Below are 12,789 nucleotides of genomic sequence, written 5' to 3'. Positions count from 1 at the left end.
AGCACCGAAAAAAGGTACATAGAGAGGAGACAGAGGAACACTGAGAAACATGCCAAAGAAAACGGCTTCCGCTCAATCAGTCATAACTGCCTTCCTGAGGCCAAGAAAGATTAAATGGTCTCAAAACTAGTTCACAACTTGTTTCTACCACCTTTCCACAGTGGGGCTTGCCTAACTGGAGACCCTATTAGACCAGAAATTATTTCACGTCAACCTAGCCCACTGCTTTATTTATTTATTTTTTTATAAATCTATTTCTTTTTGGCTGCGTTGGGTCTTCCTTGCTGCGCGTGGGCTTTCTCTAGTTACGGTGCGTGGGGGCTACTCTTCTTTGCGGTGGGTGGGCTTCTCATTGCGGTGGCTTCTCTTGTTGCGGATTATGGGCTCTAGGCGCGCGAACTTCAGTAGTTGTGGCGTACGGGCTCAGCAGTTGTGGCTCATGGGCTCTAGAGCGCAGGCTCAGTAGTTGTGGTGCACGGGCTTAGTTGCTCCACGACATGTGGGATCTTCCCGGACCAGGGATCAAACCCATGTCCCCTGCATTGGCAGGCGGATTCTCAAGCACTGCGCCACCAGGGAAGCCCCTAGCCCACTGCTTTAAACCAAACAGCAGGTATAGCACCAACTTTACTACCACCTCAGGATAAGCCATATCCACCCCACTGATCTCTGTGGGGACAATAACAACCCCGAACAGTCATTGCTACTGAGAATGTGAAAACGGTCCTTCCTACCCTGGCCACGACCATGCCTCTAAGACCTGAAACACCTATTCTCCTCCCACTATCCCTCCCCTGGACTGTACAGGCCTCCTTGACCAGGATATTCTGTGAGTGGACAGAACTAGAAACCCTGGCATGTGACCAGTCTTCCCGAGGGCTGGTGTGCTCACTCTCACGTGTGACAATCTGGGCTCATAAAAGTGTCTTCCTGTTGTGTTTACCAGTTTCCTGACAGCAAAGGGAGAAAGCAGACCTAGAAAGAGGTAGAGGGAGTCCCCTGGTGGTCCTGTGGTTAGGATTCGATGCTTTCATTGCCGAAGGCGCGGGTTCTATCCCTGGTTGAGGAACTAAGATCCCGTGAGCTGCCAAACAATGAAAAAAAAAAAAGAAAAGAAAGAAAGAAAGAAGTATAAAAAGGCAATAGGGGACATCCTTCCAGTGGAATGAGAGGAACACAAGAGGCAGGCATTTGGTCTGGAGAGACAAAAGCACAGGCTGGCTGCTGGTCTTCAGATGACATGAAAATGGCTGAAAATGCACGTGTCGGAGGAAGGACTCCAGGTGGTGATTAAACTGTAGGGGCTGGAGAATCTTGCTTTCACCTGCTCTGTGCAGTTTGCCCAACTTTGCTTGTGGTTTCCAAATGGTACCATACCCAAGCTCCACCTCTTACTGGCTGTGTGACCTTCAGCAAGTTACCTAACCTTGCTGAGCCTCAGTCTCTTCACCTGTAAAATAGAAATAATCAGAGTAAGTACATCCTAGAATTGTTGTGAGAGTTGAGATAACCCTGTAACACATTTTGTTCATGGTAAATATGTGATAAAGGACGCCATTATTACAATCACCCGAGAGTGTGTGTGTAAGTGAAAAACGTCTGAGAGAACACAAGTTTGTTTGAGGAATGAAATAGTTCAAGGAGGAGCCAACTCTCCCTTCTTGATCTTGGAATAATTCTCTTGAGTGTAATTCCCAGGGGGAAGCATCACACCACACTCAACAGTCAACCGTGAAGTCAACTACGGCCACTACCCTGACCAGCCCACTGTGGGCTGAGAACTCTCCTTCTCTGAGATGCCACCAGGACTGCCTCACTGAGACAACATTTTGCATTATAATCAGGCCCTTACACCTGCTCCATTTTTCAGTCTCTAATGCACTTTATCATTACCTTTTTTTAATATTTATTTATTTATTATCATTTATTTTTTTTTATTTGGTTGTGGCCCAGTCTTAGTTGTGGCATGCATGTGGGATCTAGTTTCCTGACCAGGGAACGAACCTGGGCCCCCTGCATTGGGACCGCAGAGTCTTAACCACTGCACCACCAGGGAAGTCCTATCATTATCTTAATTAAGTTTCATAACAATCCTGTGAGGTAGACTGGACATCTGCTGTCATCCCATTTTACAGATGAGAAAACTAAGGTCTGCAGAGGCTAATGACCAGCCCAAATTGTCACAGCAGAGAGAGCTGTGTGGGCACATGGAAGGGGAACCTTGTCTTCCAACTTCCAGCCAAGTGCTCTCTCTACTGTAGAACCTTCAAGAAATGACTCCTGCTACTCCAGCAGCTACTTCCACCAATTAACCACTAATAAAAATGTAAAAATCTGTATATGAGCAGCAGCTCCCACTGCAGACCTTAGGACATTTATTATATCACAGATTACTGACCAATCTCACTTTTTTTTTTTTAATAGCAACAACTAGCCCTAAAGCAAAGACCAGTCCGACAAAGCTGACCACGGCTACCCGGGACCATCCATCAGCAGCGAGTAGTGGATGAACTGCACTCCCCCGGCTCAGTGTTACCTCTGTCAGCCTTGGCTCACCTCCCTCTCTGGGCCTCAGTATCTCCACCTGTATAATGGGCCCAGCAGTGCCTACACAATGGGATTGTTGTGGCAATTAGCTGGAAGGGTGTTGTGAAAGCAACTCGTCCAGAGTCTGGCACATAGCAAGTACTCAATAAAAATTAGATGGGTTTTTGTTAATTGCATAATATACTTGAACACTCCCTGGACACATAGAAAAATTTGGTTTGAGTCACTGACTCTGTCACGTGTTAGCTATGTCACCTTGTGTAAATTGCTTAATCTCTCTGAGCTTCAGTTTCTTTATCTTACAACCTCTTCCTCACAGTTGTTAATGAAGGTGAAAGAATGGAATGTACAGAGCATTCCCAAGCTAGGAAGGGTTTTGTGGGGTTTCTAGGGAGATGTCAGTGAGGCTCTGGGAAGGGTATGGTAGCAGTACAGATGGGAGTCTGTGTGCAGCCCTGTGGCTCAGGAATAAAGTGGAAGAAGAGAGAAAACAAGGGAGTCAGAGAGAGAGTGCGAGTGCGTTGACTCAGTGTTTGCTGAGTGCTGACCTTGGTCCAGACGCTGTCCGTGGTGCTGGGAGTTCCGCAGTGAACAAGCAAAGTCCCTTTCCCGTGCTGCTTGTGGGGAACAGAGGAGGGGAGTGCTGACACAGAATTTAAAAGTGCAAATAGGAGTGAGAGGGAGGCAGCCAGAAAGAGGGACAGACAGAAATGAGACCAAGCCTGAGAATGAGCTTGGGCTTGTGGAAGAGACAGGTGCTGAAAACAGAACTGCCTGCCCCAGGACAGGGAGAAAGTGAGAGTCCAGGGTGGGAAAAAACTGGGGGAGGAGGTTGGGGTGATAGAGGGTGGTGTGACTGGTGATGGGAAGACATGGGTGGACACCAGAAGTGTGCCCCCTGGAAACCCCATCACCCCCACCAGCTTCTGTTAACTTCCTTCTGCACTTTCTTAGAATGACCCTTCCTCACCCCACTCCAACTCCTGTACAAGGATACTGAGCTCCTGGGAAAACCAAAGGGAGGGTAGTGTGACCAAAAGAAGAGACTGTGTCATCACTTGAGAATAAACGCATCAAATGCAGCCATAGGCAGGACTGTTGGCTCCAAGTTTCTCTCTCCCTGTCCCTTCTCCCTTTCCTTTCTTCCTCTATTGAGGTCTGCTATTTGTTCAGCAAATGCCCAAAGTCTGTGGTTCTCTGGGGCACAGTGTACCAAATGATGCGTGTAAGGGAGATCAATGCCTCTTCCACTTCCAAGAACCGTAACTTTCTGGGAAGAAAAGGTAAGCATAGACAAAAATGACTTTCTCTGACCCTCTGTGTCTCTGAATCAAAGACTATTCATTCCCCACTTGGTCCTGGTACCAACCTCCTGGACCTCATCCTTGCCTCCTGCCACAGGTGCCACCTCAGTTAGTCCTGCTGCCCCTCCTCCCCTTTTCAGATTCCAGGACTATTCTAGAACCAGCTCTCCCACTTGGCCCAGATGAGACCACAAGGCCCCACCCTCAAACACCTGGGCTTTGATCTTTTGCAAAGGATGGGGATAGCAAGAGAGTGTCAGGAGGACCCTAGAGGGACATGAGGATGACTAGAAAATGGGGATGGACAAAACTCCAGTTTGCACCCAGAAACAAAGACACTGACAAGAAGCGGATTCAGTAAGTGCTGTGTTTTATTGGAGATCAGCATATGGGGAGCAGGGAGGCAGTGAAAGTGGAGAGGACGCTAGAAAACAGCTGATAGGATCTTGATTTAGCTCATACTGCAAGGGGAGGGAGCAGGACTCCCCTCTCTGACTTCTAACTTAGGGCTGCCCCCGCTCTGTCATTCTCCTAACTCCATTATGACTCAGGGTTTTGAGGATTGGGAAAGCTGTCTGGGATGCTCCTATAAGAGCCAGGAGCACGGAGAACTCCGGGAGGAAATTGATTATTGCCTGGGTGTAGATAAATATTCTTCCTGCTAGTACCTGGATACCAATTAATAATCTTCCATCTGGCACCTGGATACCCCCAGCTAGTACTTGGGTATGGATTAATGTTACCCCAGTTTCCCACAGGGTAAAAGGGCTTTGGTCTCCATCCAGTGCCAGGACCTCCACCTCCCCAGGGTACACTGGGACTCAGGGTCCCCCAGGGGGAACCAGGCAGAAGTGACCATGGAATCCCATTGAGGAGAGACCCAGGACGGGGTCGGGCAAGGATTTTTCTCGGGGCGCCCAGCACAGTAGAGTGGAGTGGCCCTCTAGACTCAGAGTCCTGGGGGAGGAGTAAAGCCTCGGGTGAGGGGTCCGCGGGGTATGCAAAGGGCTCTGCAAGAAAAGGCCCACTGCCCGGAGGGAGGGCAGCCTCACTAGAAAAGTAGGACGGTTCTTCAGGCAGCTCTTCTCCCACATAGTCCTCGAACACAGCAGGCATCATCGGCCAAGGGTCCTCCGAGGACCAGGAATCCATGTAGGGCAGCTCCCCAGATGGGGGCCACATCTGTACCCCAGCACCTCCTGCAGGTTGAGAGCCAGGTGATGGAGAAGCATTGGGCTCCAGAGGAGCCCTTGCCGAATCATTAGGCTCAGGGTCTGGTTTGGGCTGAGGATGTTCCAAGTTGGAGGGGCTGGTCAAGGAAGGTCGTTCAAGCAGAGGCAGGTTGATCCCCAAGTCTTGGGGAAATTTCTCCTCCAGCACACCGATGCTCCGGGCAAAGAGGCCTGAGGGAAGGGGAAGAGGAGGCAGCCAGTGGACCAGATATTTAGTCTCAGTGCCCTCCCTTCCCTGACTCCCTGATTCCCTTTGCTTCAAGTCCCTCCACTTTGCCTGTGCCAACTCTTTCCTCCCTCAGGGACCCAACTGTACACACTCCCACCTTTACCTCTTCCCTCAGTCCCAGTTCCCCGAGGACCACCAGTCCGCTCCTGCCCAAAGGTTGCCACAGCCTCCATACCTGGGAGATGAAGACAGACCAGGAGCAGGCCCAGAGGAGCCCGGCTCCCTGCGACATGGCCCTGCATCTCGCTCTGCATCTCCCTCAGCCTCAAGACAGCCAGCCCTTTATCCTGTTAGTGGGTGGGGGACATCAGAAACAGGCTGAGCCAGTGGTTGTGGAAACAATATAGCTCTACGTTCCACCCTCGTTCCTAATTCATTCTGTGGCAACAGATGTCACTTGAATGACTCAGGGAAGCTGGGTGTTCCCACCCTGCTCCTCTCCTCAAGCTCCCCACCCCTTCCTAACCCAGGTGCCCTGGCTCACAGCTCATCACTCGTTGCCAGCCCTACCCTTCCTGGCTGCTGACACCAGGCACATGAGGACCTTCACCCTTGGGGTCCCAATCTCTTCACTGACTTCTCAACAATAGAAACACCTGATTCTGTTTCTCTTTGGGATCCATACCATTCTCTTCCAGCACCCCTTTCTCGTGCATCCCCGTAGCTACATCATCTTGACCTCAGCCTGCAGGAGGTTCTGGGGTGCAGAAGTGGCCCCCTTCTGAGGGGCTGCTCCTAGATGAGACCCTGTGTCTAGGGAAATAGACCTGGTTCCCATCCTTAAGAGATGATGGTGTATTGGTTTGCTATGGCTGCTGTAGCAAGTCACCACAAACTTAATGGCTTACAACAACACAAATTTACTATCTTACAGTTTTGAAGAGCAGAAGTCTGACATGGGTCTCACTGAGTTAAAACTGACGTGTTGGTAGAGCCTTTCTGGAGGCGCTGGGGAAGAATCCATTTCCCTGCATCTTCCAGCTTCCAGAGGCCACCTGAGTTCCTCGGCTCATGGTCCCCTTCCTCCATGTTCAAAGCCAGAAACAGCAGGATCTTCTCACATGGCATCAGTCTGACCTCCCCTTCTTCCCTCTCCCATATTTAAAGACCCTTATGATTACCTCGGACTCACCCAAATAATCCCATATAATCTTTCTACTTTAAGGTCATCTGACTAACAACCGTAATTCCATCTGCAAACAGTTTCCCTTTGTTATGTAACCTCACATATTCAGTTTCCAGGCATCAGGACGTGGACATCTCTGGTCATGGGGAGGGCACAAGTCTGCCTACCTTAGATGGTCAAATGTGTCCACAGAATATACAAGAGATACAGAGAGAGAGAGAGAGAGCAGATGTTTCCAACTAAGTAGAAGGAGGGCATTGACATGTCAAATAGCCATGAGCTGATCATTGTTAAGGCTGATTGATGAGAGCATAGGGATTCATTAAGTATTTTGTCTACTCTTAAATATGTTTGAATTTTTCCTATAAAAAGTGTTTAAGCGCCTTTGTTTCTCTATTGCTTCCAAGACGCACCCAGACTAGGCTTCTCTTGTTGCATGAAGTTTAAATATTAGCTGTTAGGTTTTACCATTCCATCCTCATCCCCAGCCCCTGCTAGCTGGCTACTGGAAGGGTAAAGAGCTCCTCCAGATCTGGCCAGTGGACAACATATACTCCAATAAAAACTTTTTTAAAAAGAGTGCAGATCTGGCCAGTGGGTACAGGGCAGCAGCCTTTTGGGGTGACATCCAACAGCTTTGCAAAACATTTTGACCTGGATCACACCAGAAACTAGAGGAATACTCGTGTCAGAGGCTGCGTCCCTCCCACAATTGCGGTCCACAGAGCCTCTGAGGGCCTTGATTCCTGTCATTGGCTGCAGTCCAGGGGGCACATGGTAACCAAGGGTGACCCCACAGTGATGACAGAAACGGGACTGTTCTGGAGCCCTCCTCTGTCTTCAGTCCACTCTGCAGGTTGGCTCAGCTGCCCCAGGTCATTTCTGATCAACAAAACATATTTCTGCTGATTCGAGAATTCAACAACAGTCCTAGATTTGGGGCCAGCTGACATCATCCCTATAGGAGGGAATGAGCTAGATCCTAAGGTGGGGGTGAATTCCTTTGCAGCCAAGCAGAGGCTCTGAGAGGTGGCCTGTGCTTTGGGGTGAGGCTCTTCCTGTAAGGGTGAGCACAGCCCACCCTCCCCTCCTTGGGGCATGAGAGCTTCCTTGGCCTCAGTGTCTTCCCTGCTGTCTCCAGAACATAGTCGCGTGGCCCTTGGCACCCTGTCTACTTTTTCAATCTTCTCCCATGGAGGCCACCTCCCCTTCCCCACTGTAGTGTTCAGCCCTCTCACCTCTCCCAGCTCTCACTCTAGAACCACAGCAGAGGCAGCAGGAGTGTGAAGGTGGAGAGGACACTGCTGGGGAGGACACTGTTCTGTCATGGGCTGGGGCGTTTCAATGTAGGTCAGTAGGTCACCTTGCTCGGCTGCACACCCGTCATGCCCCTGTCCTCTCTGTCTTTCACTTCCTCCACCCGCAGCTCCCAGAACCACGCCCCCCTTAGCTCCTACTCAGTCCCCAGGAATGTGGTCCGGGCTGCTGTGTTCCAGCCTTCCCAAGGCTCCTGGTGTCCCAGAAACCCAGGAAATCGATGCTCGGGACTCCCAGAGAGGATGGCATCTTGAAGGTGAGGCCAACTAATGGATAAGGAGAAGGAGTCAGGTGGGGAGGGGGAGGAAATCATTAAGGCTCTATGTAAGGAGAGGGGAGGACTGCAGAGTGAATGGGCAGTGGAACAAGAATGGATTTCCTGGGGCAACGAGAGAGAAGAGATGTGAGAGGAAGGATCTGGGAGACCAACTAACCCCTGCTTTCAGTTTAACAAATATTTATGATTTTCCTCCTTTGTGGGAGGAGCTGTAAGATGTAAGAAATACCAGGCCAATTTATGAATGAAAGTGGGGGACACAGGACCTTTAGAGGCATAGGAGAGCATCACTCAGGTCCCAAGAGGAGACCCAGGGCTCCAAGAAGGCAAAAAGTCTAATCCAGTTCACACAGTTTATTGAGACATCTGTCCAGGACCCAGAGAGAGCAGGGAGCCTGCTCCAGTCTCTGCAGATACCCTGGTATCTCCTACACACAGGGAAGCCTCTGAACGTTGAGGGAAGTGGCAGCCAGGAAGGGGGACTGAGATGGAGACCTTGAGAGACAAAGAGGAATGTTGGGAACTCAAAAAGGGTGTGCTGAGCTCTATAATGGAGCGTGGGAGTGGAATTGGGAGTGTGAGAACCCAACAGGATATCATGCTGGTTGACCAGATGGTGAAATGAGATCAGTGAAAAATGGTCACTGTTTTCAAATAACTGTTTGGATTGTGCTTTATTTGGCAAAGGGGGGTCAGGGGGGTGGGGAGGGGATGGTTTGTCCAGGCATCAGAGTTACTGTAGGACATTTCAGGGGGTTCCCAGTCAAGAATCTGAATGAGTAGGGTTAGTCAATGGACTATACTGTCTCAAAGAAATGGCAGAGGAAATGCTAGGGAGAGGGTATCTGGCAGGGAGGGCACTGCAGTACAATGGGAATCTAAACAGTAGGAGAGAATGAGGAAAGGGATTTGGAGCCTACAATTTGGGGAGGTAAAGAAAGAAGAGCTGATAGGGAGAGTCTGCCACATTGGGACAACGGGGGAAGCAGAGCAGCTGTCTTGGGAGGGTGGAAGAAAACTGAGCTACCCCCATGGCTGGGCTCCTGGACTTTTCCCACCTGGGAGACGGTGCGTGCGTGTGTGTGTGTGTGTGTGTGTGTGTGTGTGCCTGCACGTGTGTGTAGGCAAAATCTGCTTTATGGACTGTTAGGTAACTCTCCCTGGGGTAGGAAAACTTCAGGGTCAGCTAGCTGGGGCCCCAGGGGTTTCGCTTGCGTTAGGATGTCCCGGATGGAGTGGCAGGGGATCGTTCCAGAGCTGCCAAAGCCACAGGGCTTGGCACCAGCTGAGGGGTCATGTTGGGAAGAGCCAGCTCGACGCCTACTCAATGTTGAAGAGGAGACAGAAATGCAAGAGTGACCAGAAGAGCTGGACTTGCTGCCACAGGGTTGAAGGATGATTTTGCCATGGGATTGGGAGCTGGAGCTGCCACTGAAGGAGCCAGTGCCTGGTGAGGAGCTGGGCCTCTGGGAAACACCACCACAGGGCTGGAAAGATGAACCAGAACTGCTGGAAAGGCTAGAGCTGCTGTGGACTCCAGAGCTAGAGAGGGAGCAGGGCTCCTTAGAGCCCTTGGAGCCAACGCCATAGGGCAGGACCCCACCAGAGCCCACCGGCTGGAACACAATGGCCGAGGAAGCTCCCGACTGGTAGATGTTGGAACTAGAAGAGCTGTGGCTGGGGATGATGGGGATGCTGGAGAAGTATTTGCCCTCAGAGATGGGGGCCCCGGCTGCAAAGGAGGGAACCCCTGGAGAGCCTTTGATAGGGTGCTCTTTGATGAAGTGGCCCACCGGGTAGATTTTGCCCCTGATGTAGGTCATGCCTGGGACCAGATAACTGTCAGAGGAGCCACCCACCACCTCATAGCTGCCATATTTGCCTACAGAGGTGATGGGGGGGCAGGGCTTGCCTGGAAGGCCACCATTGCTACAGGGGACGCTTTGACCCACTCTGGGGCCACCAGAGCCATGCTGCTCCACCACCACCACTACAGGCATTTTACCCCCAGACACAGAATGGGAGCTGGAGATGTAGGGGCCAGAGTGCGAGACGATGGGTCCCCCACTGCAGGGAGAGTCAGGGATGTTGGAACTACAGGGACTCAGTTTGGCGTTGACCTCCTGGCCACTGCTGCTGGACATCGAGGAGGTCTGGGAAACAGAAGAGCTCGAGCCTCCTCCAGACTGGGAGCTGAGGCTTCCTGACTGGGAGGAACTAGATGCACCCTGTAGACTAGGGCTAGGTCCAGAGGAGTAGCTTATCTGGGAATACCCCGTTCCTGGCTTAAATAACGAAAATCCTGAAGAACGACCCTGGGTAGCAATGGATTCGCTGGAGCTACCACTGGAGCCATTGGAGCCGCCACTGGAGCCATTGGAGCCGCCACTGGAGCCACCACGGGAACCACTGGAACTCGAAAGGAAACTGCTGGAACTGCTGGAGCCACTTTGGCTACTGAAGCTGCTGGAGCTCCCCTTCCCCAGGAGACAGGGGTCACTGGGGGAGGTGATACTCGTGTGGTCCCTGCAGGGGTCTGAGAAGGTCCCAATGCTCTTGGCCAAGGTCCCTGGGGAGGAAAGTAGTGGTTAGCAAGGGCCAGAGAGGCTGGACTTTCTTTCTCCCCTCCCAGACCCACCTCAGTCATCTGCTACTCTGATCTCTCCTGAGAGGAGCCCAGGGAGAGTTTGGGGTGGAAAAGGCAGGGAGACCCCAAAGAGATGGAGAGTGGGGGAGACTGAGACTCTGAGAGGTGGGGGAGACCGTGGGACCAGATGGAAGGAGGAGATGAAAGACAGAACCACAGAGGACTGAGAAGGGAGGGAAAATAGCCAAACAGACGCTGAGAAAAAGAGAAAGTGGGGGAGGGGCAGGGGGACAGCAGTAGAGGACAGGACACTTGAGGATTATGATTGGGTCGCCAGCTTCCCCTCGAGAGGCCAGGCTTGGGTACAGAATGAAAATTCTGCTTCCCGCCTCGGCACCGCCCATGCCAGGAAAGCTGGGTGGGGGCCAGGACATGGGGGCACGCACTGTTGCTTCAGAACCCGCTTGTACCAGCAGGACAGGACCCTGCACCCCGAGCCCAGCTCAGGGACACGAGGATGCAGCCCTCCTCCGAGGCCCCTGACCTTTATCAGTTGTCTCCCCGCTGGCCAGCACTGCGTGCCTCCCTGCCCCCAGGCCCACATCTGACCGCTTCTGCCTCTACTTCTTTCCTTAACTAACCCTTTGCTCCTCACCCAGGCTCCCCCTCCCCCCACCCTTCCTCTACTCCCCACCTTAACCACCTCCGGTCCCAAGTGGTGTGGACAGAGCCACGTACTTCAGGTCGTACATTTGGAGAGGCCAGATCTGCCCTACCTTCCTCACAGCGTTATGGTGAGCACTAGATGTGACCACGCATGCAGAAGGTGCTTTACAAAAGCAGAAGGCATCAGACATGATTTATTACTGCCATTCCTCCTTTGAACACTCCACCAAAAACCAGGTCTCCACACTCTGTGAGTTCCCCATTCTCTCCTCAGAAAGAAATTCAACGCATCCACCTCCACGCCAAACCCCAACTCTGCCCGCAGCCCCGCCCCCTTCACTCTGCTGCACTAATCAGCCAGCCCCCCACCCCCACCCCGCGCTCCTCCTCTGCTCCTCCGATGCCACACAGCCACGGGGCCGTGGGCAAGGTCACCGTGATCAACAGCACAGGCCCCGGAGTCACCCAGCCTGGGGTTTGGATCCCGGCTTAACTGCTTTCTAATTTGTGAGCTTGAGCCGGTTTCCTAAGCTCTTCAAGCCTCGGTGTCTTCCCGTATAGCATGAGGACGCTTCTCTCACACCATCCTTCTAACGATCAAACGAGCTAATGCATTAAAGTGCTAGTGGAGTGTCTCGCACGTAAAAAGGGCCCTATGAATGGTGACAATTATTATGACTATTAAATATCGACTCCATCTTCTAGCACTCGAATAATAATAATAACAACAGCCAACATGAGATAACTCTCTAGGAGTTCGACGGCACTGCGGCACACATTACCTAGAGACTCAGAGAGAAACTAGAGCTAGGTGTTAACTTTAGCCTCATTTTAGAGTTTCAGAAACGGAGGCTCAGTAAATTTAAGCAGTTTGACTGAGGTGTCAAGGCAGTGAGGAGCGGCCCCCAGACTCAAGCATCAGATTCCAGAGCCCCTGCCCTTCCACCCTCGCTGGGTCCTCTCCTGGACTCTCCCCACGCAGGGCTCCCCCCAGCCTTCTCTGACCTGGCATCTGCAGTCCTGCCCCCCTCCTCTCCCCACTCTCTCTGCGCCCAGGGCCCCCGGCCTCCTACCTTGCAGGAGGAGACTGGCCAGCAGCAATGCCAATATCCCCCGCCCTCCCACAAGCCCTATCCAGGATGCTCGCGCAGAGCCCATCTTGGACTGTGTGGCCTCCTGAGTGACAGCAGCTCGTGGACACCCGGGGCCTTTATGTCAGGGCTGGACATTTCCCGGGCAGGAGTCACTGTGGGGAGGGGAGGAGAGGTGGAGGTGGAGGTGCCGGGGGCGGGGGGGGGGAAGTTGGTGTGGCCGGGAGGAGCTGAAGTAATGTTTGGGTATTGCCTACTCAGCAGCAGGGGTGGCTGCAGTGTGGGGCACCATGGCCCTGGGAACACCTGGCTGGCCTGCCCGGGCTCCTCGTTGCCTAACCTGGAACCAGGTGCTCTGCCCCGAAGGCCGCTCACTCCCGGGCGGCCACCCTCACCATGGGGCCCAGTCCCCT

The 12,789-nt window shown here is 52.4% G+C and overlaps 2 protein-coding genes and 1 pseudogene across 3 annotated transcripts in view; all 3 read right to left on the bottom strand.

Annotated features, from left to right (window-relative positions):
* The window catches only part of LOC309967657 (MHC class I polypeptide-related sequence B-like), a 117,215-nt pseudogene that overhangs the window by 31,840 nt on the left and 72,586 nt on the right, over positions 1 to 12,789 (bottom strand). The window lies entirely within an intron of this gene.
* On the bottom strand, positions 4,392 to 5,566 carry LOC309967354 (uncharacterized protein C6orf15 homolog; the record flags this gene model as incomplete). The annotated part of the gene is made up of 2 exons (XM_082847944.1): positions 4,392 to 5,254; positions 5,488 to 5,566. 2 exons carry the CDS (start codon positions 5,564 to 5,566, stop codon positions 4,392 to 4,394), a joined length of 942 nt encoding a protein of 313 aa, XP_082704070.1.
* CDSN (corneodesmosin) lies at positions 9,169 to 12,443 on the bottom strand (the record flags this gene model as incomplete). The annotated part of the gene is made up of 2 exons (XM_082847829.1): positions 9,169 to 10,601; positions 12,359 to 12,443. The coding sequence occupies 2 exons, from the start codon at positions 12,441 to 12,443 to the stop codon at positions 9,169 to 9,171; spliced, it is 1,518 nt and encodes a 505-aa protein (XP_082703955.1).

The sequence above is a fragment of the Leucopleurus acutus genome (assembly GCF_964270905.1).
Source record: "Leucopleurus acutus genome assembly, chromosome: 10".
In the NCBI taxonomy this organism is placed as follows: domain Eukaryota; kingdom Metazoa; phylum Chordata; class Mammalia; order Artiodactyla; family Delphinidae; genus Leucopleurus; species Leucopleurus acutus.
This window is presented reverse-complemented; position numbering and strand designations above follow the sequence as displayed.